The sequence below is a fragment of the Trichosurus vulpecula genome, chromosome 7, assembly GCF_011100635.1.
Source record: "Trichosurus vulpecula isolate mTriVul1 chromosome 7, mTriVul1.pri, whole genome shotgun sequence".
Lineage (NCBI taxonomy): Eukaryota > Metazoa > Chordata > Mammalia > Diprotodontia > Phalangeridae > Trichosurus > Trichosurus vulpecula.
In genome coordinates, this window is record NC_050579.1 from 255,620,942 (window position 1) to 255,644,318 (window position 23,377).

The 23,377-nt window shown below is 41.3% G+C and overlaps 2 protein-coding genes across 6 annotated transcripts in view; one reads left to right on the forward strand and one right to left on the reverse strand.

Annotated features, from left to right (window-relative positions):
- TBCD (tubulin folding cofactor D) overlaps positions 1-2,760 on the forward strand; it is a 497,899-nt gene extending 495,139 nt beyond the window's left edge. The window contains exon 40 of the mRNA XM_036767571.1: positions 2,507-2,760. Within this exon, the coding sequence (XP_036623466.1) occupies positions 2,507-2,521 (15 nt within the window). The 3' untranslated portion in view covers positions 2,522-2,760. The remainder of the gene's footprint in view (positions 1-2,506) is intronic.
- Positions 2,761-10,674: 7,914 nt separating this feature from the next.
- Positions 10,675-23,377, reverse strand: part of B3GNTL1 (UDP-GlcNAc:betaGal beta-1,3-N-acetylglucosaminyltransferase like 1) — a 129,389-nt gene continuing 116,686 nt past the window's right edge. For all 5 annotated transcript variants that reach the window (XM_036767152.1, XM_036767151.1, XM_036767153.1 and 2 more), the window contains one exon: positions 10,675-11,066. In XM_036767152.1, the coding sequence (XP_036623047.1) occupies positions 10,986-11,066 (81 nt within the window). In that variant the 3' untranslated portion in view covers positions 10,675-10,985. The remainder of the gene's footprint in view (positions 11,067-23,377) is intronic.

Genomic DNA, 23,377 nt, shown 5'->3' on the forward strand with positions numbered 1-23,377 from the left:
ATAAATGTTTACCAAATGAATAAATAATCACTGTATAGATGCCCTCCTAGGAAAGAAATACTATTTAAAATTCCCATCTCTGCCAAAAAGATGGACAGCACCCTCACTGCCACCATAATGGGAATGTTCTTTATGGCAGGCACCTTTTCCTCTTTAGGAGTAAGACCCCCATCTTGCTCTCTCATTACTTTTTTCTTATTCTCCCACATCCTCCAAACTTATTGAGAGAGTGAAAAAAAATTATTACCTTTTTCTACTTTGTAGTAGTTGGATGAGCATCTACCTTCCCTCTACCTGTTTAAGCAACTTCTAACTCCTAGAAAAGAAGTTAATTCACTAATAGGGGAATATGGGATTTAGTCAGGAGTGTGCAGGAGTGTACAGAAAAAAAAATTATGCATGTTAAACTTTTAAATTTAATCTACATTATTAGCATTTTCCCAGCACTGTCTTAAATATAGACAAAACAATGCATCAAGCCCTGATTGGTAGCGTTTGCCAATTTCTGAAGTACATGCTCACGTTGAAAATTTAACATTCAGCTCTTCTGAATGAGTGCGAGCTGGCTTCAGGATACTCCTGCTTGATATAGTCCACAAAATATTAATGATTATTTTCCTCCTTCTCAAGTCCTTCTTGAACTCCTTATGTTCTCCTTACATCTTTAGCCTCTCCAGATCTTATTTTTTTCCACCTTTAGCCTTTCTTTTACCCTTCAGTTTAGCTACTTTAAAGAATATATTGTGTATAAACAAGAAAGAATTATTTCATTTAGCTCTTTTTGGGAGTAATTTTATTAATCAACCTTTCTTGCGTTTCTCTTATAAGAAGTATTTAAAAGTTGAATATCCTTCTCCCTCTTAGGTTTGTATTTTTGTAGGAATGGCTCAGATGTTTTTCTTTTATTGAATTTTTTTGTTGTTTATGATTAGGCCCAGCTTTACAAGATATATGATTTTGAGTTGCAATGTCAACTTCTTTGCTTTCTGGAATATGCAGTTCCATTTTTTATTTATCATAATTGCATTGAAATGCCAGGTTATTTGAATTGGCTTTACCTCATAGGTGGAGGTCTTTCTCCTGACTGCTTACAGAATTTGCTACTTGTTATTCGAGGCAACTATGTGATGCAGTGAATAAAGCTCTGTGCTTATACTCAGGAAAACCTGAGTTCAAATGTAGCCTTAGAGGCTTAATGTGTGACCTTGACTAAGTCACTTAACTGTTGTCTGCCTCTGTTTCCTCATCGGCAAATCCTTTCAATCCTTATTCTCTAGTAAACCGTAGTAAGCCCAGGATTGTTGTGAGGATAAAATAATATTTGTAAAGTTCTTAGTATAGTACGTAGCACATAACATGGCTTAATAAATGTTTATTTCCTTTCTCCATATTGAATTTGCATGAATATTTTTCTGGTGACAATCTATGGATTTGTTCAATTAGTACTTTGTGGCCTATATTAAGACATTTATGGGCAGTTTGGGGTTTGTTTTGTTTTGACATTATTTCATACATCATGTTATTTAGGATTCAGGGAGACCTATGCTCCTCAAGTTACCCCATCTTGTCTGTCACTTTGGCTTACATGGAATTTATGTGTCTTTCTTAAAGTTCTTGCCTTTCGCTGAATTTTTGGTTCTGTTTTTGTGTTCTAAATCTATCACCCTTATCAGATTCTGGACTTCTTTGGATAGATTCCCCATAATGTTTTTTTTTAATTTTTCATACCATTGATTAATGATTAATCATTGAGAACTCTGATTTCTGACCTAGTTTTATTGCTGTTACCTTCTTTTAATCATTTTATTTCTCTTAAACCACTTTCGATTTTCTACTTTTCCATGTTTTGCAGAATTCTGTGAGGATTCTCTTTCTCACGGAGAATTTTCATTTTCTTTCATATTATATAAAACTTCTTAATTGCATTATGACCCCTTGGAATTTTTACTCATTTTTCTGCTTTTATGGGTCTCTGTTGGCTTATCTGCTTGGGAGCTGGCCATAATCCCAGACTTCCTCTGTTGTATTTTTGTTCTTTAATCCTTTCTCATTTATTCCCAATATTTTGTTTCCCTCCTCACCCTTTTGCCTCTCTCCCCCTTCCATTGCTTTACAATACTGGACACAGTACTCTGGGCATGGTCTCAACAGGGTAGGGCACAGCAGGACTAGCATCTGTGATCCAGGTGCCCTTTAACGCAGTTACCCTGAGACTGCATTCCAATAAAAGCATCTGATTTTTTTTTTTTTTTTAGTGAATGTCATTCTAAAGGCCGATTTAGACTTGATATAAGGGAAGTCTTATTTTCTATTAAAGTAATGCAATGATCTGGGAGATGATGGGTTTTTCTTCATTGTAGTTCTTCAAAGGTTAGATGACTTTTTTTGGTATGTTACAGAGAAGGGTCATGTTCCAAATACTGGTTGAATTAGATGGCCTTAGGGTGTACCTTCCAACCTTGAGGTTCTGCAACTCTGACTTTTAATTGTCTTGTCCTTTCTGCAGCCACCTGCTCACTGAAGCCACATTCCTGCAGATTGAAGCCTTTGAGAACAGCCCTGTTTTTGTAACAGGAAAAACAGCTGTGTTATTGTTCCAGAGTGAAGGGGGAGGCTTGATTCTCTTAAGCTAAAAAGAACATAATTTAATATGAAACTGTCAAATCAAGGCCCCCTGCCCCCAAATTTCCTAACCAATGAAATGCTAGTGGTGTGTCTTTGTAAATTTAGAATAAATATAAAGAAGGCACTTTATCTGTCTTTTCTGTTTATTGTTCAGTTTTTGAAATTTAGTGTCTGTAACCACAAGAGGGCAGTTTATCCCCATGGTCACTTCCTAAGTTCAGGTGAATTGACAGTGCTGGCAAGTTTTACTGAGAACTGAGCAAGACTCCTAGAAAAATCATGCTTGGGTTGATGTTTATTATTCATGATATACGTGGGAGACAAACGGGGCTAAGACAAGAGAGAAGGAAACTTTTTTCAAAGAGCTAAGACGGAAGAGTTCCTTTTGAGGAGGTGCACTTTTGACCCTTCTCCCTGAATGAAGGAAGGAACAAAGTGCTTTCAGTGTTTGGTGAGTGCCAGGCTCTGTGCAGGGGAAACAAATACAAAAGATAGTCCCTGCATTCATCAAGTTGAGGGAGACACTAAGAGTGAAGGCACTGGGATAGTGAATTGAGTAACTCTTGATCCTTCCATGAGCCCTGGTTGTTGTATTGATTACTGTTCCCAGAGTGAGAAGTTAAAGGGGCGTTCCCAGGCTTACTACGGTTTACTAGAGAATAAGGATTGAAAGAAAATCTTGGTTTGGGCCTCACCTGATTAAAGGCAAACTCGGGAAAGACAAAAGGAATTTATCTAGCACACCAAGGCAACTTGGGGTTGGAGTGCTGCCCAGGCACCTAAATTCAAACTGCTTTTACAGACATAAGTAAAACAATTTACATATTAGGTAAGACAGTCCTAATTGGTAGACAAGGGGAGAGGTGGGATTAGTGTCACCTCAGCTCCTCCCCTATTACCACATCATTGGGAGATGGGATTAGTTTTGAAGAGATGAGATTAGTCCTCAGGGGATGAAGTTAGTCCTAAATAGACTGCCTTTTCCTATTAGCTGGCTAAGCATTGTTCCCAAAAGGTAAAGCAAGGTTAAAACATGGGAGTCACACTAAATTCTGCCCCAGTGGCTGACTTTGTACATAAACTCATACCAATCATGGGAATGAATGAGTGAATGAAAAGCGTTTATCAAGTTTAACACTTAACGTGCTGGGAGCACAAATACTGCCTCTGCTCTGAGAAGATTACATTCTAATGGAGAATTACATTCCAATAAATACATATAGCGAGTGGTGGCCAATTCATAAAGATGGTGATTAAAACAGGCATCCTTTCTGGAAGCAATGAATCAGGCAGAGACAGACTAGAGGACAGGAAGATAGCCAGGAGAGTACAGAGCCAAATGGCTTTAGTTCCTTCCCAGCAGGGTCCCTGGTGTTCCAGTCTGGAGGAGGAAGCAACATCAGGAGTAGAAGGGCAGGAGCTGGGGATGTTGTCTAAAGGGTGAATGGCCTAAGGATGAAACCAATGGACGACATGTGGAGCTAGAGCAGGCCTGCACAACCTGCAGCCCACCAAAGGATTTCAGGTGGCCCTCAAAAAGTGTAGAGGATATTTTCCTCTACATTTTTCACAGTGCCCCCCAACCCCAAATCCTTTGGAAGGCCACAGGTTGTACAGGCCTGAGCTAGAGAAATGATTCATCCTTCCCCAGAAACACAGCACATATGAATTGAGTTAAAGAGTTTGAAGAATGCACCTTATCCAGAAGCACCAGTAATACTGATTATTACTATTGCCACATGGTGGAGGAAGGCATGTGGTAGTGCATGCCTGTGCATGCCAGGAAGATTAGATTGTGGATTTCTGCCAAGGTCTAGCTGTAGTGTGCTCTCAAACAATCAGCAAGGCCCAAGCTAGGGTGGGAATAAGCCATTTTCAATCTAGAACAGCAATTTCCCCATTACTTTGGATCTAAGACTAAGAAAGTTGTTGAATATGGGCGTGTTGGAGCTACCAGTATTCTTGCTGGGTTTCTCATATACCCTTCCCCTTGCCAATAAAAAAAAAAATCTCTAGAATGAATTTTTAAATTGATTCATGATTCATTGAATGGGAAAGAGAGCACCACCTTTGATAAACTACAAATGGGTCATTGTCTAGAAATAAATAGCATAGATTTAAAAAACCAAAAAGGATACTATTGTTCAAAGAAACCTAGATTAGGTCCTCCCCCTACTCAGTTTAGGCAAACTTAGACAAAAGGAATTTATCAATACAGCTGGTTGGTGAATGAGTTTCTAGCTGTGCCCTGCTTTTATAAACAGGCATAAGCATCTTCTGTATGAGGGCAAAGTATTTTGATTGGTTCACACAATCATGAGGAGGTGATGCCTCAGGTCTTCCCTAAGTATTTTGATTGGTCTATGATTCAAATGAGGAGATAGGGTTAGCAAGCATCTTAGGCAGCTGCCTGCCACATATTCAAGGTTAAAAACAAGGTTTTAAAATGGAGTCCCTGGATTGACTTAGCACTGACTTTCCTTACAGCACTTTTACTTTACAGCACTAACTTAGCTGACTTTCCCACAATCCTCCATTTGGTGCCCACCATAATCATCATCCATTGCTAAATCAGACCTATGTCTATCATCATCCTAATCTCTGCTGGTTGTTATTTGGGAGTCAGTTTGGGAATCAGTTCTTTGTACTGAGAGAGGCATCATAAACACAAGCAACACACAATCCCTGGTAGCCAAGAAACTCAATGTCGGGGATATCCTTTCTTATACAATTAACCCGAGTAATAACGACATCATTTGGGAGAGCTTCAAACTTCCCCTTGGCTTCCACCTGAGGAATGTCAAAAAGTTAACACTATTATTATATAAGTCGTTTTTGTAAGGTAAGTTTAATGTAAACAGGAAACTTTTAGTCGACCAAAAGTTGTGGGAGGAATGGTCCTGATAGTCCCAAACAATGAATAAAAGGAATCAGGGCATACCTCTCTTCCAGGCAATCATAAACATTACAAAACAAAAAAGCTAAATATAATATAATGATCATCAATATTAAATAACATCAAGCCTCATTGTAACCAAATTATCAATTCCCAATATCCATTTAATCTGTACATTTCATCTTGTTTTCCAGATGTCCCATGTAATCATCTGGTCCCTGGAAAATATTTTCTCTCATACATTCTGGAATAGGCCTTGTTCTCAGAGAGCTCTGAAGGGCGCTCCTCCTAGAAGATCTGCTTCTCTGGTTCCAAGTCACTTGCAGAGATTCAGCATAAGACTCAGTACAATTTAGTACAACCTCTTAAATTTGCATTTCCAGTAACTAGATCAAGTGGTGAAAACCAACTTAAACCCTATTGACAACAGAGATGTAAGAGCTATAAGAATAAATTAAGAGCCCATAATTCACCTGAAACTCCAGAAAATTTCAATTTTTTACATACCACTTGTTCTATCTGTACCTAATCCTTAATATGGACAATGCCATCAAGAGGCTAATGGAAGAATCTTTTAAAAGAAAAAAAATCCCAGAAGGCCTGGCTTATAAAATGAGCCCTTCTGTCTCTTAATATTATCAGAAAGGGAATTTAAAATAGGTGAGAAAGACATGATTTAAAATTCTTTATAATTAATTTTAATGCAATTTTATATGTAAAAACCTTAATCTAGTTTTGAGAACTTATTACAAAAACATGCTCAAGGACCGTATATCCCACTTAGAAACATTTGGAAACCTGTGTGTGTGTGTGTGTGTGTGTGTGTGTATGTATGCACATGTGTGTGTACATATATATAGAGAGATGGATATAGATATCAATAGATATACAGATATGTATTCTATAGATATATACATATTCTAGTTCTTAGAGAAAGTCTAATCTTGTTGCTTTCTCAAAGTTTACTACCTCATTAAAAAAATTATTCCCCTTTTTGACTTCTATATATGTGTGTATACTGTTTATGTGTGTGTATATATACATATGTATATATACATACATGTATATATACATATGTATATACATATATATACATGTATATATGTATATATACAAATAATTATATATGTGTGTATACGTATATATGTATGTATATATATACACAAATAATTATATAAAATACATGTAGATATACACATACAACAAAAACACTACAATTCACCTGTCTTGATTCTAGAAATTTGCTATGAAAGGAAAGGAAGGCCAGGATTATGACAATATTAAGACTGTCCCCTTATGGACCCAGAATGATCTGAATAAGCCATAACAGGTAAAATAAACTAACTCTTAGCTCTGATTTCCAGGCATGAGTCATTTAATCATGCAGCAAAGATCCACATTATTCACGGGTTATCATAAGCCAGGCTCAGAATTAAGCAGGTGGGAAATTTTCCTGTTCAAAAACAAAATAGCACAATGGGGAAACTGAAGATCCTACTTTCACCTATGTAAGGCCATCCCCTCAGCTTTCCCAGGCAGAGACATCCCACTGTAGCAGTTCTCAAGGCATTTCCCTTGAAGGAATAATCACAATCTGGAGTTTCACACATACTGTGAATATATTCACTCACTACCCAAGAAAAATTCTGGCCACTAAGCCTCCAATCTGTGTTGCATGTTAACCCCGAAGGCAAAACTAAAATCTTTGACTCTAAGGTCTATTGGTACTAAGATACATATTATTTATTAACAGATAGAATTTCATAATTTTCCTAAGTCAAGTAATCTCAGATGAAACTTACACTTTAAGCAAACATATACATTACCTACTCTGGTCCTAGTTTCTCAAACTTCATGACAGCTATCCCTTCCACATTTTGTGGCCTTCCCCATCATGGTTTCAATATATTATGGGTTGGCGTAAGAACTTAAATGGGAATTTTGGGGGAGTTTTGCAGAAGCTGAAGATGAAGACATGCAAAGGCCAGCAGATGACACAGAAAACTTTTACAGACTCAAAAATGCATAAAATGTATGTATAGTGTATAACATCCAACACATTTATTAATAGACCAAGGTAACATGGATTTGTAAACAGGCACCAATTCTAGCTGTGCCCTATTTCTACTGACAAGATAAGCACCTACCATGTAAGAACAAAGATATTTTGACTGGATCACACAGCAAAGCCTCAGCTCCTCCCTGAGTATTCTGATTGGTCCATGATTGAAATGAGGAGATGAGGTTAGTAGTGAGCATGTGCCCTACCATCTTAGGCAGCTGCCTACCATGTATCCAAGGTTAAAAACAAGGTTTTAAAATAGGATTCCCCTGGACTGACTCGACACAATAGCTGACTTTCCCACACGATCATATTATAAATATTAATATTTTAAGATGGTAGTCCATGGACCACTAAGAAGGTTCTCAGTGACTATAATTTGAGTATCATTGAATGAAATGCCCTTTCATGGGCAAAGATGTGAAAGAATGTGAAACCTAACATCTATTAAAAAGACCTGAGAAAAGGTATGTAACCAGGATTCAATATGTACTTTTCTTTCAGGATATGGATCCTGAGTACAATCTGGGAAAGAAATGTTGCTCTTGGGAGAGCAGAATGTTATAAAGTTAAATATGTGCACATTTATAAAATGTATCTGTCAAGTCTCTGGCCATTACCTCACAAGTGTGTCCGAGGCAGCACCTATTTAGTCTATCATCTTTGGTGTAGCTGTTTCTAGGTTTCTGGCAAAGTTATGAATTTTTATATTTAGCAAATGAAAAGCATGAACTGGCATTTTACCCTTGACTTTCTTACATGGAGAATAAACTTCCTTAATCTCCATATCTCTAAGCTCTTCCCAGGAGTTGAGGGGAGCTAAAAAGTGCTTTCTCATTCACCAATTTTAAACTTCCCCTTTCCTGCCATCCAGAAAGAAATGCCCCAAAGTTAGTAAGCTCTGAGGCTTTTGCTGAAACAGTCAGTGAGCAGCTTGCAGAGGATTACATTTTCCAAAAGGCACATTTCCTGTTTTTCATTGACATACCTAAAGGTCATAGACACACTACCAAAGGAATCTCATGTGGAAGTGATGGGGATGAGTCTGCTGTAGTCCTGTCCAGTCCTGATTAAATACAAGGACTGGATGACATATAGTATGATAATCACCTCAAAAACTTACTGGAAATCTTTACCTTCATTTTGACATAAGTAATGTCAAATAGCATTTCATTTCCAAATACAAAAGGGAAATATTTTCACTCCTGTCAATCTTAATAATATCTTATATTTGTACAGAATTTTTAACCAGAGCATTTTCCCAACTAATCTTACCTGATTCAAACACATGCTTAACTTCAGAGGGCAAAATTCAAGCCAAAGAAATGTTACAAAGAAACAGATTTCAGCTCAGTAGGAGAACCTGTATGTTTATTCTTCATTTTCGATGAGGACTGTGACATCAGGAAATGATGACATGACTTGGAGTTGCCTCTGATTTGAGTGAGGGAGGGCTGTGCAAGGTCACCAGCCTCACTTTCTCCTCTAGAGCCATCTGGGTCCAGCAGCCAGATGTTTATCAGGATGACTGGAGATGACTTAAGAGGAGAACTTAATAACAAAATCGCTCAAAAGTGGACTGGCTTGCCTTGAGAGAGAATTCTTGCCCTATCACTGAAGAGGTTTTTAACAAAGGCTGAATGAATGACCTCTCAGAGATGTTCTAGAATAAGTTCACAGATCAGAGAGGTAACTGCCACTTGTTTATGTGGCCAGTGTTTTGCACATACTAGGTGCTCAATAAATATTTGTTCAAATGAATTAAAGGAAGAACTGGCACAAAACCCTTGGTTCCCATCTGAATTACTCTCCCAGACCATACAACCTGCTTCCTTGGGGTAGGGATGGACTTTTTTTTGTAGTGTTGGCAAGTTTGCAAAGCAGATAGGGAAAATCTTGCTTTCCAGTTGAGGTTTTAAATAAATCTAAGGGGACCATTGGCTTTTAGGGAAAAAAAAGAAGTATTCAGGAACTGATTCAAAATGAGCAAAGAGATAAACCCTGGAATCTCTTAAGAAATTTAATTCAAAAAGGAACCTCAAGAAGCCAATTTATCCAACTTATACCTGAATAAGAATCCTCTCTTCAACATGCCTGAAACAGGGGCCTGTAGGAACTCACTTTCAATTCCATGTAGCTCAAGGTCAGTCTGTTCCATTTGTCTATTCTCTTGCTCAGTACCCAGGCAGTGTGCTTCTATTAGCATGGGGTTTAGAGGGGCACTCTGATGTAACAGCCCCCCTTCCTTATCCATTCTTATATTCTCCATCACACTTTGGGGCAAATTTGTTTTCCTTTCAAATTCCAACTCTTTTAAAAATTCATTACTCTTCAAGGACTTTTTTTCATTGAAATATATTTTTAATAACTCCTAGCAGCCGTGTGAAATAGCTCATGTAAATTATCATTATCCTCATTTTACATATGAGGACATTGAAGTCCTGATGTTGAGGTCTAGGGGTTCTGGGACACGCGGGGGCTGCCTGAACGAATTCGACCCAAGCCTTCTTTCAGCCAAAGAAAAACAACGTTTATTAAAGATCCATCGTATTGGCCAGACTCTTAAGAAGTCTAAGCACTTGTATCTCCAATGCACATGGACCAGACTGAATCTGAGAACCTTCATGGAAACAAGATGGATCTTATAAAAAGACTGTGGGAGGGATCTAGGGGTGACTAAGTAGTCTGGGGTGAGTGGAGGGAGAGTCCAGGGAGGATCTGATGGGACCAGGGTCCAGATAGGATCAAGGATGGGAAGTAGCCAAAGTTGAGCCTGAGGTAACAGAGAATGGAGGGAGATTGGGCATAGGCTACAAGGAAAGGCCAGTTGATAGCCTCAGGCAAATGCCAGACGCTTACAAAGAAAGGCTAGTTGAGAGGATTAAGATTCAAGAAGACTAAATTCCAGGGGGTTTCCAGAGCCTGTTCCCGGCCACTGAGAAGTTAAATCACCTTGACCAGGATCACACAAAGCAAGAATAGGTCTCAAGGTGGATCTGAATCCAAGTTTCCTGACTCCACATTTAATGGTCTATGCATTATGCTATTTTATCCTTTTTTCTGAAAAATAAAATGGATTGGGAACAGGTTATATTTTAGTTCAACATTTATTGATGTCCTCACAGTAAGAAGTGGCTGCCTAGTGCACCCGAGGCTCTCGCTCTCTCCACTTGCAGCCACAAAGAGGATAGGGTGAAGTTGATTTGTCATTCAGATTGTGCCTGCTAAAATTGCACATGTGAGGTAGTTCCAAAATGTCACTGTTAGCTCTGCTGCTGGGTTTGAAGTATAGTTCCATCTTGCTCCCTGCCTAGCCCTCCCTAGGGCTGGACCAATTCCATTTTCTAGGACCCCTTTTAGCTGGATCTTGGTAGCTTTTAATACAAAAATATAATGACGAGGTCAACTGAAATGAAGATAATCTAGGCCTTCCTGCAGATTCAGCGACTCCAAGTTTTCTTCAAATGTCCCACCTGTAAGATCCTAGTGAGAAAAATAAAAACTGTTAAGGCAGAAAGGAGGAAGCTTGTGAAGCTTTACAAAGGCAAAACAGGGACACTTCCATACTTAGCAGGTTGGATACATAGCAGCAGAGCCACTCTCTCTCACTTAGGTTCCTTCCAGCTCTAAAATCCTACACTTCTGTTAACTTCTAGCCTTTCCATCTCTATTCTGTCCACTGCTAGCTTAGAAATCATCTAGTTAAAATCTCTCATTTTTAGATGAGAACACTAAGGCCAATGCAAAGTAAGTGATTTGCCTATGCTCATAAAGCTTATGTTCATGAAATTCACTGGAAAGTCAAATATTGAAGCTGAAGCTTAAATACTCGTGTCACATAATGAGGGCAAGAGCCTCAGGTGCAGTGTTGGGAAAGATTGAAGGCAAAAGGAAAGGAGGATGGCAGAAGAAGAGATAGATAGTGTCAGGGAAACAACAAACATGAACTTAAGGATACACTTTGAGAGACAGAAGGTCCTGGTGTGTGGGAATAAAACTTGTGAAGCCCTCAGTGGCCTTGGGAAAATCAGTGGCCTGGGAAAAATGGGCCTTGTGCTCGTTGGAACAAACTCCCTTGCAAAACAGCACCTGCAGGTAGCTGACTTCGCGAAAACATACTTTACAGCTGAACCGAAGGCCACCCCCCACCCCAAACCCCCCAGACCCTTGAGTACGTGGCAGAAAAACTTCCTTGTTCTTTGTCTCTGGGCAAGATTCTGTAACTTTCCACTGCCCTGCCTTTGTTGTGAGAGAAGATTCCCAAGAACAGACTGTGTGCCCCGAGGTCCAGCCAATGGGACAAGGAGACCAGGGTTAGGGAGGAGAAATGTTGTAATAGGGATGAAAAGGCAGGGGTGAGGCTCCCAAGTTGAATTCCCTAACTAGCGCCATTAGTGAGATGAGATGCTGTACCCTTTCCCACAAGAAAGCAATAAACTCCTTTCTGCTTTTAAGGTATTTAAGTCTTTGTCCTGGATTTGAGTAGTGCTGTATGCCTCACATAGTTCTGGGGGCTCATTCTGGGATCCCCCTTATTTGGGGAAGGGTCTCTTAGCCGGCCACTTGCCAGCGGTCCAGTCAGTGGAATGGTCTGGGAGTTTCCTTTCACTTTTAAGGAATGGACGGAAGAAAGACAGCTGCCTGACAGCAGAAACCTTGGAAAGGGCATGATGACCATCACCCGTGAAGAATTCAAATCGGTCACGTGAATTTTGTACACACAAGCCCAGGTAAGACAAGATATGGTGAGCTTTCTAGCAGAAGGCAAGAAGTGGTGAGCCCTCTGGAAGACCTAGCCAGCCCCCCTTCCAGAACGAGGCAAGATACGGTGAGCTCCAAACGGGGCAAGAACCGGTGAGCCATGGGGAAGTCCCAGTCAAAAGCAGGTGGTCAGCAATGTAACTCCTTTCCAAATGTTCGGGACAATAGCCCACTAGGGGCCAAACTTGCTAATTGGGATTTGCCAAAGTATAAAGGAAAAGATAAAGAGAAAATAAGATACCGCTGCTTGGTTTGGGCAGGCGCCCAGATTGGAGGAAATGTCTTCTGGCCAAAGTATGGGTCCTCCAAGGGCTGGGTTTGCCAAAATTCAAACTTATATATGAACTCTAAAGAGCCCAGGAACGAGGAAGTGAGTTCGTACGCAGCCCTTTGGCTGTAGACGTGGCACATTTTTTGGTAAAGACAGGGAAGAAGGAGGATGAGGAAGAGGGGAGAGGGCCCTCAACTCTGTGGGATCCCCTCCTTTCCATTCCTCCTTCTCATATTCATTAGTGGTTCTGGCTCTGGCTCCAGCTCCTGAACCCTCCCCTACCCCTCCAGGAGGAGCGGCAGACAGTGGAGAACTGATTGACCTCACTGGGCCAGGGAGCCTCTGCATGCCCCACCGGGGAGGGAATTGAAACAACTAATTAAAGATCAAGAGAATTTTCCATTCTCAGGGGTTACTAAAACCTTTCCCCTGAGGGAAGTTCCACTTGCTCAAGGGGGAATAGGTAATGTTAATGCTCCACTCAGTAGCTCCAAAATTAGGAACTTTAAAAAGGATATGAAAAAGCTTATAGAAGGCCCTTCTGGGGTTGCAGAACAATTTAATCAATTTTGGGGACCAAATGTATATACCTGGAGTGAAATGGTAACTTTTTAGACATTTTATTCACACAAGAAGAACAGGGATAAATTAGAAAGGCTGTAATGAAAGTTTGGGATGATGCTCACCTGTTAGCCCAAGGTGGCCCCGGGGAGAAGAAAAGTTCCCCTTACAAGACCCCAATTGGGACCATAATAATGCAGCCCACAGGGGAAATAGGAGGGAATTGAGGGAGATAATAATTCAAGGAATTCGGAACATGGTACCTAAAAGCCAAAATTTGAATAAGGTAAAAGAAAAACAGCAGGAAGAAGAGGAAACACCCTCTGCTTTTTGGACTGGTTCAAGGAGAGCATGAGGAAATTCTCCGGACTGGAGTTAGAGGACCCAACAGCTCAGAGCCTTTTACAGGTTTATTTTGTCACCAACTCCTGGCTGGACATTAATAAGAAATTGAAAAAATTAGAAAGATGGCAGAATAAACAGTTGATGAATTACTAGAAATTGCCCAGAAAGTATATGTCACCCATGGGGAGGAAGTCAAGTGGGAGCAAGCTAAGCAGACTCAGGCCATGATGCAAGCCTTAAAGCAACAGCAGAAACACACCGGAGTTACCGAGTTATGCTACAAACTGTTCAGACCGTAGCTAAATGGGTGATGCGGCCTCAGGTGAGGGGCAGAGGACAAGGGTCCTATGGGCTATCAACCCCACCCTGGGAACTCTGGGGAACGCAGGGCTCCCCTTACTTATTTTGAATGTGGACAACTTGAGCACATGAGGCGGGACTGCCCGCAAAAGAACAGGGAAAGTAAGATCTTTTCCCTGATGGAAGCTGAAGACTAGGGGTGTCAGGGGTTCATAGAACAGGCCCACCCTAAGCGAGCCTTTATAAATTTAAGGGTGGGCAGAGACAGACAGGAATACACATTTCTGATTGACACCAGAGCTACCCAGTCCTCTGTTACCTAGGGGAGTGAAATTAGGAAAAGAAACGCTTCTGATCTCGGGGGTAAAAGGAGAAAATTTCTCTGTCCCCCTAACCGAAATCACTGAGGTAGAATATCAGGGATCACTGGCTTTAGGGAAATTATTATTAGTTCCTGAAGCAGGGATTAATCTATTAGGAAGGGATCTCATCACCAAAATGTCTATCCACCTAATCCCAGTTGGATCTACCATCATCCCTCAGGTGTTAGTGTTGAAAGTAGAGGAAGAAAAACTAACAGATACCTGAGTATGGGATAGTCTCAGGAATCGAGGGAGGGTGGAAGTGACCCTATAAGGATTTGGTTGCAAGACCCAGGAATTACGATCAGAGTAAGACAGTACCCAATACCCCTGGAAGGAAGAAGATGGTTAAAACCTGTGATCCAGGGGTCATTGGAAGATGGATTGTTGGAATCCTGCCTGTCCCCATACAATACTCCAATCCTCCCCATTAAGGGGAAGCTAGGTGGCACAGTGAGTAGAGCACTGGCCCTGGAGTCAGGAGTACCTGAGTTCAAATGCAGCCTCAGACACTTGACACACTTACTATGTGACCTTGGGCGAGTCACTTAACCCCAACTGCCCTGCCTTCCCCCCTGCAAAAAAAAAAAAAGAAGAAGAAGAAGACAGGACCTATAGATTGGTACAAGATCTCAGGGAAATTAATAAGATGGTTTTGCCCTCACATTGGATCATTTCAGATCCATACACTATCTTGGGAAGGATCGCTGCTGATTGCAAGTGGTTTACTGTAATAGATCTTAAGGATGCTTTCTGGGCCTGCCCTGTAGACCCAGACAGTAGGGATTTGTTTGTTTTTCAATGGGAGGACCCAGACACAGGAAGGAAACAACAGCTCGGCTTGAGTGTCCTTCCTCAGGGATACAATGAATCCCCCAATTTGTTTGGCCAAATTTTGGAGACCATTTTGGAAGGCTTTACCCCTCCCTGTGGCGTCTCTATCTTACAATATATAGATGACTTGCTAATAACAGGAAGTAAAGGAGAGCAGGTTGGCTCTGTCTCTATCAATCTCTTGAATTTCTTAGCCAATAACGATTTAAGGGTCTCCAGGAATGAAATGCAGTTTGCAGAAAAGGAATAAAATATTTGGGGCACCTGATTAGTGAAGGAAGTAAGAAACTAGACCTAGCCAGAATCTCAGGGATCTTACAGCCTCAGCTACCCTGAACTAAGAGGGAATTGAGAAAATTTCTGGGATTGGTCAGGTATTGTAGGATGTGGACTGACACTTATGCGATCCTCACTAAACCACTCTATAAACACCTTTTGGAAGAGGTATCCTCTGACATCATCTGGGACCCAGAAGGGAGGGAGAGTTTTGTCACATTGAAGAAGTCTCTAACATCACCCCCGCATTGGCTTTGCCTTCGCTAAGCAAACCCTTCCATCTTTTTGTAAATGTGGATAAAGGTAGAGCCCTGGGAGTCCTAGCCCAAGTTAATGGCAGGCAATGGCGACCAGTGTCTAAAATATTAGACCCTGTAGCTAGGGGATGGCCCACCTGTGTTCAGGCAGAAGCGGCCACTGCCCTGTTGGTGAAAGAGAGTAGGAAACTCACCTTTGGGGGAAGCCTAGTAGTCAGCGTCCCCCACCAGGTGAGGACTACACTCAACCAAAAGGCAGGGCGGTGGCTCACAGATTCTAGGATTCTAAAGTATCAGGCCATCCATTAGGACAAAGATGACCTGATCCTCACTCTGACAGCAATCAGAACCCTGCCTCCTTCCTCATCAGTTTTCCTAGTCACAATCAGGAAGGAACTCCTTATTGTTTAGAATTAATTGATTACCAAACCAAATCAAGGGAGGATCTACAAGAGTCCCCAATACCTGGAGCCCTTAGTTTGTTCATAGATGGGTCCTCCCGAGAAATGGGAGGAAAACAGTTGAATGGATATGCTATTATAGATGGAGATAAACTTTCCCTGGTAGAACGGGGGCACTTCCCCGTAAGTGGTCAGCACAAACATGAACTATATGCCCTCAATCAGGCTTTAAAATTACTGGAGGGAACAGAAGGAAACATATTCACAAATTCAAAATATGCTTGGGGTGTGACTCATGTTTTTGGAAAAATCTGGGAAGAAAGGGGGTTGGTAAACAGCAGAGGAAAAGAATTGGTCCATGGCGCCCTGTTGACGCAAGTCCTGGAAAATTTGTGGCTCCCTAAAGCAGTGGCTGTGGTACATATGAATGGCTATCAAAAGGGAAATCCCTCTGAAGCTAGAGGGAACTGGCTAGCTGATGAGGAGGCCAGGAGGGCTGAAGAACTAGAACCTATATTGGTCCTCATTCCTTCCTTTGACCCGAAATTGACTCCACCCCTCCTGACTAGGGAAGAAGAGCAGCAGGGAGTAGACTGGGTGCAAAGAAGGACCCTCAGGAAGGTGGCTTCTACCTGATTGGCGTGGGGTACTGAATAAACCTAGCACGAGGCAGGTCCTACAGCACCTACATCAGGGCAGCCATTGGGATGTCCAAAACCTGTGGGATGCGGTCTTGACCTGTTATGTGTGTCCTGGAACATATACACTGGCACGCCAAATGGTTGACGGCTGCATTATGTGTCAAAGGACAAGTAAGTACAGCCAATGCCAGACCCCAATGGGAGGGCGGTCCCTGGGTATCAGACCCTTTCAAAGCATGCAGGTGGACTTCACTGAGGCGCCCCCGATGAGATGACTAAAGTACTTGTTGGTCACTGTGGATCACCTCACTTCTTGGGTGGAGGCCTTTACCCTTGCACAGGCTACTGCCTCTGCAGTCACTAAGACTGTTGGAACAAATAATCCCTAGGTATGGACTAGTGCAATGCAGAGACTCAGATCCAGGGACCCATTTTACAGCAAAAGTTCTTCAATCTATTATGAAGGCCTTAGAAATATCCCGGGAACTCCACACTCCCTGGCATCCTCCTTCTTCCGGCAAGGTAGAAAGAATGAATTGGGAAATCAAAACCCAATTAACTAAATTAATGGTAGAGACCCAATTGCCCTGGACAAAGTGTTTACCCCTGACACTCCTTAGAATAAGAACAAAACCCAAGAGAGATATTGGCCTATCCCCCTATAAGCTTCTTTATGGTCACCCCTATCCTGAACAAGTCCTTGATCTCTCCTCACACTGAAAGATAGGTTCCTTAGAGAATATATATGATCTTTGGCACAACTATCAGTGCTACAAAAGAAAGGAATAATTGCTCAAACACCTCCTTTGGGGTTTTCAGTTCATAAGTTCCAGCCTGGAGACTGGGTGCTGATCTGAACCTGGAAAGAGGAGAAACTGACTCCTGCCTGGGAAGGTCCATACCAGATCCTCCTCACTGCCGACCCTGCTGTTCGAACCAGAGAAAGAGACTGGACTCATCACACCCGGGTGAAAGGACCAGTACCAGTTCCGACCCGGTGGGCTGTGGCATCCCAAGATTCTAAAACCTTAAAATTAACCTTGAAGAAAGGACCGACCCATCTATGATATGAAAGAACTGTTGTAATTTTATTGTTTCTATTAGTTGCCATACCCCCTCCTTTGCCTTGTCGCAGGTATTTTCTTTTGTCTTTTGCCCCCAGGCTTTAACCATCTTCACTGTAATGCACCCAGTCATAATTCTACCTTTTTTGGGGTCCATGGGTTGCTTCCTCCTTTCCCCCAGGCGAGAGAATCAGTATATACAATTAATGGAGAGTACAGCAGGGAGTTTTAACCTAACCAGTTGCTGGGTTTGTGGTGGGCCTCAAGAGGAACTCAAAAGTTGGCCCTGGGTACCCATTCCCCTGAGCCCTGAATGGATCTTAAGTAATACATCTGAGGTCCACAATGGCACCGGATTCTGGGGATCTTGGGAAAAATACTCCTGGCCCTTAGCTGAAACCAGGAGAGGGGAATATTGTCTTGATCACTGGGGAGGGAGAATGGTTAGGGGAAAGCGAGTGTCATATGGCTGAGAGCATAAATTATACTATTAACTATAGTAGATTTAAAAAGGAGTGGAATGAGACTCATATCCAGCTAAGCACTGGTACCTGGCTCCAGAAAATAGGAGACACATGCAGGACGGCCCTTCTTAATAGTCCAGCCAGTACACTTGAGGAATTACTGAGCATTCTGTTGACCGGAGACTTGACTAAATTGGCAGAATGTTGTGACAAAAATAGGAGTGAAGGAATGATTACTAACCTATATCCATTGATGGAATGGGGTTGGAGGAATAATTCAGAGAGGGGGGAAATATTTCCAAGAATTCTGAAGTAAGGAAAATAGGATATCAAGCTCTATTGTGCAAAGTTGTGACTGGAGGAGTGGTCAGCAGTTATGGAGATGTAAATACTGGTAGAATGGAACTCATGCTATAGAAAGTGGTCCCCTAGGGTTCCAGGACACACAGTATTGTCCAGCTGCAAGGAACACCTGCATGTTTCCACAAGAACAGCCGGCTCTAAGAGGTCATTATTGGATCTGTGGTCTCACAGCTAATACCCACATGCCCGTAAATTGGACAGGTGGTTGTTACATAGGCCACGTCCGGCCCAAATTCTTCTTCCTACCAGATAAGGAAAGAAATTATCTAAGGATAAGACTGTACAATGATCTGGACAGAAACAAGAGCAGCGTTGATGTCTTTATCACTATTACAGGGGATGCGAATGGAAGGGGTGACACTTGGCCTCCTGAAAGAATTATTCAGACTTATGGGCCAGCTACATGGGCACCGGATAGCAGCTGGAGGTATAGAACCCCTATATACATCCTTAACAGGCTTTAGGCGGTAGTTGAGGTAATTACTAACCAAACGTCCCGAGCCATCAATCTATTAGCAGATCAGGCCACTCAAATCAGGGAGGCTGTATTTCAGCACCGATTTGTCTTAGATTATTTACTGACAGAAGAAGGAGGTGTCTGTGGGAAGTTAAACCTTTCCAGCTGCTGCATGAAGATTGATGATAACAGAGAAGTAGTTAAAGATATTACTAAGAGTCGCACATGTCCCTATCCAGACATGGAATTCTCCCTTTAACACCTCTTGGTTCTCCTGGTTTAGTGGGCCCTGGTGGAAACAAGCCCTCTGGTTTCTTCTTGTAGCTCTCTGTGGAATCATCCTACTCCCAGTATGTCTCCCTTGTATGATGCAGCTAATAACTAGGACAGTACAAGATTCTCTGTCCCGCTTAATTAAACTTGAAGGGAGAAGTGAAGTCAGGCTGATTATCCTAAAAAGTCAAGGCTGGGTGCCAGTGGGTGGTGAAGACCGACACCACCCTGATGGTGATTCTCAGGAAGACTTAATAGAGGAAGTGTTCCAACAATGGTGTGAGGAGGCTCCAAAACATAAGAAATAAAGGGGGGGGGGACGTTGTATGGGAATAAAAATTGTATGGGAATAAAACTTGTGAAGTCCTTCAGTGGCCTTGGGAAAATGGGCCCTGGGCTTGTTGGAACGTACTCCCTTACACAGCAGCACCCGCAGCTAACTGACCTGGTGAAAACATGCTTTGCAGCAGCACAAGACCCTGTTTTCAGACACGTGGCAGAAAACATTCTTTGTTCTTTGTCTACAGGCAAGACCCTGTAATTTTCCACTGCCTTTTGTTAGATTCCTGAAAAAACGCTGTGAACTCCAGGCCCAGCCAATGGGAAGAGAAGACAGGGGGTTAGGGAGAGGAAATGTTGCATTAGGGATAAAAGGCAAGGGCTCGGCTCCCAAGTCATGCTCCCTGCCACTACCCTGAGCAGCAAGAAGCTATACCCTTTCTCTCGAGAAAGTAATAAACTACTTTCTGCTTTCACGGTATCCAAGCCTTTGTCTTGATTAACTGAGTAGTGGTCTTCTGTCCCATACACAATTGCGCCAAATGTTTCCAAGCCCACATCTTCTATGGTGCCCCATTTTTTATCATGTGACTCCTATGATTTCCCATATCATTCCTCTTTACTCACTCAGGCTCTCTGACACCTCCAGTCACAAGGCATTCATAAGTGCCATCTTTCCTATGAGCACTGCAGCAGCTGTGAAGAAGGCTGAAAATTCCTATTTCCAAGCTGCTGAACTCAACAGATTCTCAGATCCTTCATTTTGCTAATTATTTAAGATCATTTGAACCCCAATAAAGGCCAAAGCCTGAACTAATCAACCAGATATTCTTTGTTTTGCTGTAAAAATGCCCTTCCTGTCTTAGCAACTATAGGAGCATTCTTTCTGTTTGTAGTCAATAAAGTACAGGATGCCTAGGACCAGACATTGCCTTGAATAGTGGGACTTTTCATATATCCTAAAACATGGATATCCTGGGATCATAATTTCAATCGACACTTTGTCAATTTTCTTGTCTTATTGGATTTACAACTTATTCAACTAAGAAACTTCCTTTCTCATGCTATGATTAAACACATATGGAGATCATAAATTTGAATGATATAGACACCCTGAGTTGGGATTGTTCTAAAATGTATTTAAAGCTTCTCATTCTTTTGTTAGGCAGTCAGATTTTATCTGGCTCTGTGCATGCATGTATTCTGCTAGCTTTAAGGGAATAAACAAAATGAATTTATATATCACCTAGCCTGTCTGACTCGTTTAACCAAACTTTCAGGTTGACACTTTGTATGGTTGTACCTAGAAGTAGATAGAGATGCTTTTAAACTTTGTCATAGTGGAAGGACTAAAAGAACACTTATTAGGACTTATTAGGAGCCTCTTCTTTAGATTGCTAGTTTACAAGTGAAGATATTGGGGCTCAAAGTTAAGAGCCTTGTCACACAGTTAATTTAAGAGACTGAACCCAGGTCTCCTAACTTTAAGACAACTGTCAAGACCAAGCCTCCCTTGTGAAAGGAGGAGTTTTAATCTATAGGTCCATTCATCCCCTGATGACTCAGGGAAAGCCATGGATTCTAAATATCACCCCTATGTCCTCATGGTGGAGTTCAGAGCAGGTCCCTAAGAAAACAGACCTGACTGACCTTTGTGAAAAATGATTTTTTTTCTACCTTAAAGACTCAGAGCTCCACCCCCTAGCCTTCTGCTCCAAAGTTCTTCAGAAGGACATTACTGATAATGAGACTTCATTGAATCTTCTTATGCTGGTCAAACCCTACCCAAGCCTGAATTGATTTTATCCTACTTAGGCTTGGGTGGAGTTAGATTCTTCTGCCAAGATAGCCCAAGACTAGGAGTGGCCTGGTATGATGTGGGGTTGGTCTGATAGAACAGGTATTTCCTCTGCCAGGAGGCAAAACAATGGCGGAATGGTATCAGCCCCTATTGAAAAGGTATATATCTCTCTATCCCCAAATCCCAAATCGAACCAGTTCTGGACTGGACCCCTTGGTGGGGCTCAGTTCTGGACTGTAACTCCCATGCAATGCATGTTGCCAGCTTGTGAGAGAAATTAAAACATGGACACACACACACCCTAGTTTTGTTTGTCTCTTTCTTCAAATGAACTCTGGTTTTTTTGAGGTGACACCTTAAATTGAAAGTTATGTTAAGTCAATGACCCATTGTTACTAGCCCTGCTTATCAACGAGTGTTGGGGGGCATTTTGATGGAGGACATACCAAACGTGCAGCTTTTTGCATTACCTGTTCTTTTGTCACCTATGAGAACTGTCACTTTCTTGCTATCTTGCGAAGGAACTTAGATGCAAGGGCTCAGACTCTTCTGCTCAGGTAGACCTATCTGAATTGTCTTAAAGTTACATATAAAAGCTAGCACCACCTTGCAGTCACTGTTGATCTTTAGTGATCAGCTTGTCAACATATTGCTACCTTGACATACTTATAACAAACCCCTTTAATTCACTTTGTCCTAAGTTTTGGCTTGTTAATGAGGGTGATAGTCCAAATGAAGAATTTCCTTTAAACAATTCCTTCTGGGACAAAAAAAGCCAAAGGTATAGTTGGGGCTGAAGGCCATAGACATCTATCCTAACCTAGTTTGGTATCAAATCATAAAGTCATTTTTCTAAGGGACCTCAGAGAGCATCAAGTTCTTGTTATATGATTATTTTTCAGTTGTGTCCAACTCTTTGTGACCACAATTTGGGGTTTTCCTGGCAAAGATACTGTAGTGGTTTGCCAATTCCTTCTCCAGGTCATTTACAGATAAAGAACTGAAGCAAACAGGGTTAAGTGACTTGTCCAGGGTCTCACAGCTACTAAGTGAGTAAGACCAGATTTGAACTCAGTAAGATGAGTCTTCCTGACTCCAGGCCAAGATCTCTATTCAATTTGCCACCTGACTGCCCTCTATAAAAAGTAGAATCGACCAAATGGAAAAGGAGGTGCAAAAGCTCACTGACAAAATACAGTTCCTTAAAAAGCAGAATTGGGCAACTGGAAAGTAATGACTCCATGAGACATCAAAAAATAATGAAACAAAAACAAAAGAAGACAAAAAAGAATATATGAGATTTCTCATTGGAAAAACAACTGACCTGAAAAATAGATCAAAGAGAGATAACTGAAGAATTACTGAACTACTAGAAAGCCATAATCAAAGAAGAGTCGAAACATCATATTTCAAGAAATTATGAAAGAAAACTGCCCTGATATCCTAGAACCAGAAGGTAAACAGCACTTGAAACAATCCACTGATCACCTCCTGAAAGAGACCCTAAAATGAAAACCTCCAGGATTATTATAGCCAAATTCCAGAGCTCCCAGGTAAAAGAGAAAATAGCTCAAGTGTCCTCTTGTACAAAATGACTAATATGGAAATATTTTACATAATTACACATGTATAACCTATATCTGATTGCTTACCATCTCAGGGAAGGGGGAGGTGAAGAAGGGCAAGAGGGATAGAATTTGGAACTCAAAACTTTAAATAAAAATGTTTAAAAAAATTTTTTAAACTAAAAGGCATTTCTTTGGAAAAAAAAATAAAGTACAAAGACATACCCATAAAAAAACTTCAAGCAACCAGAAAGAAACAATCCAAATATCATGGAGCCAGATTTAGCAGTTTCTGCACTGAAGCATCAGAGGGCTTGGAATGTGAAATTCTGGAGGGCAAAGGATGTAGGATTATAACCAAGAATAACCTGCTCAACAAAAAATGAGTATAAGTCTTCAGGGGAAAAAATGGATGTTCAATGAAAGACAGTACTTTCAAGCATTCCTGATGAAAAGACCAGAGCTGAATAAAAAAAAAAAAAACAAAACAAAACCAAAAACTGAATTTCAAATATAAGA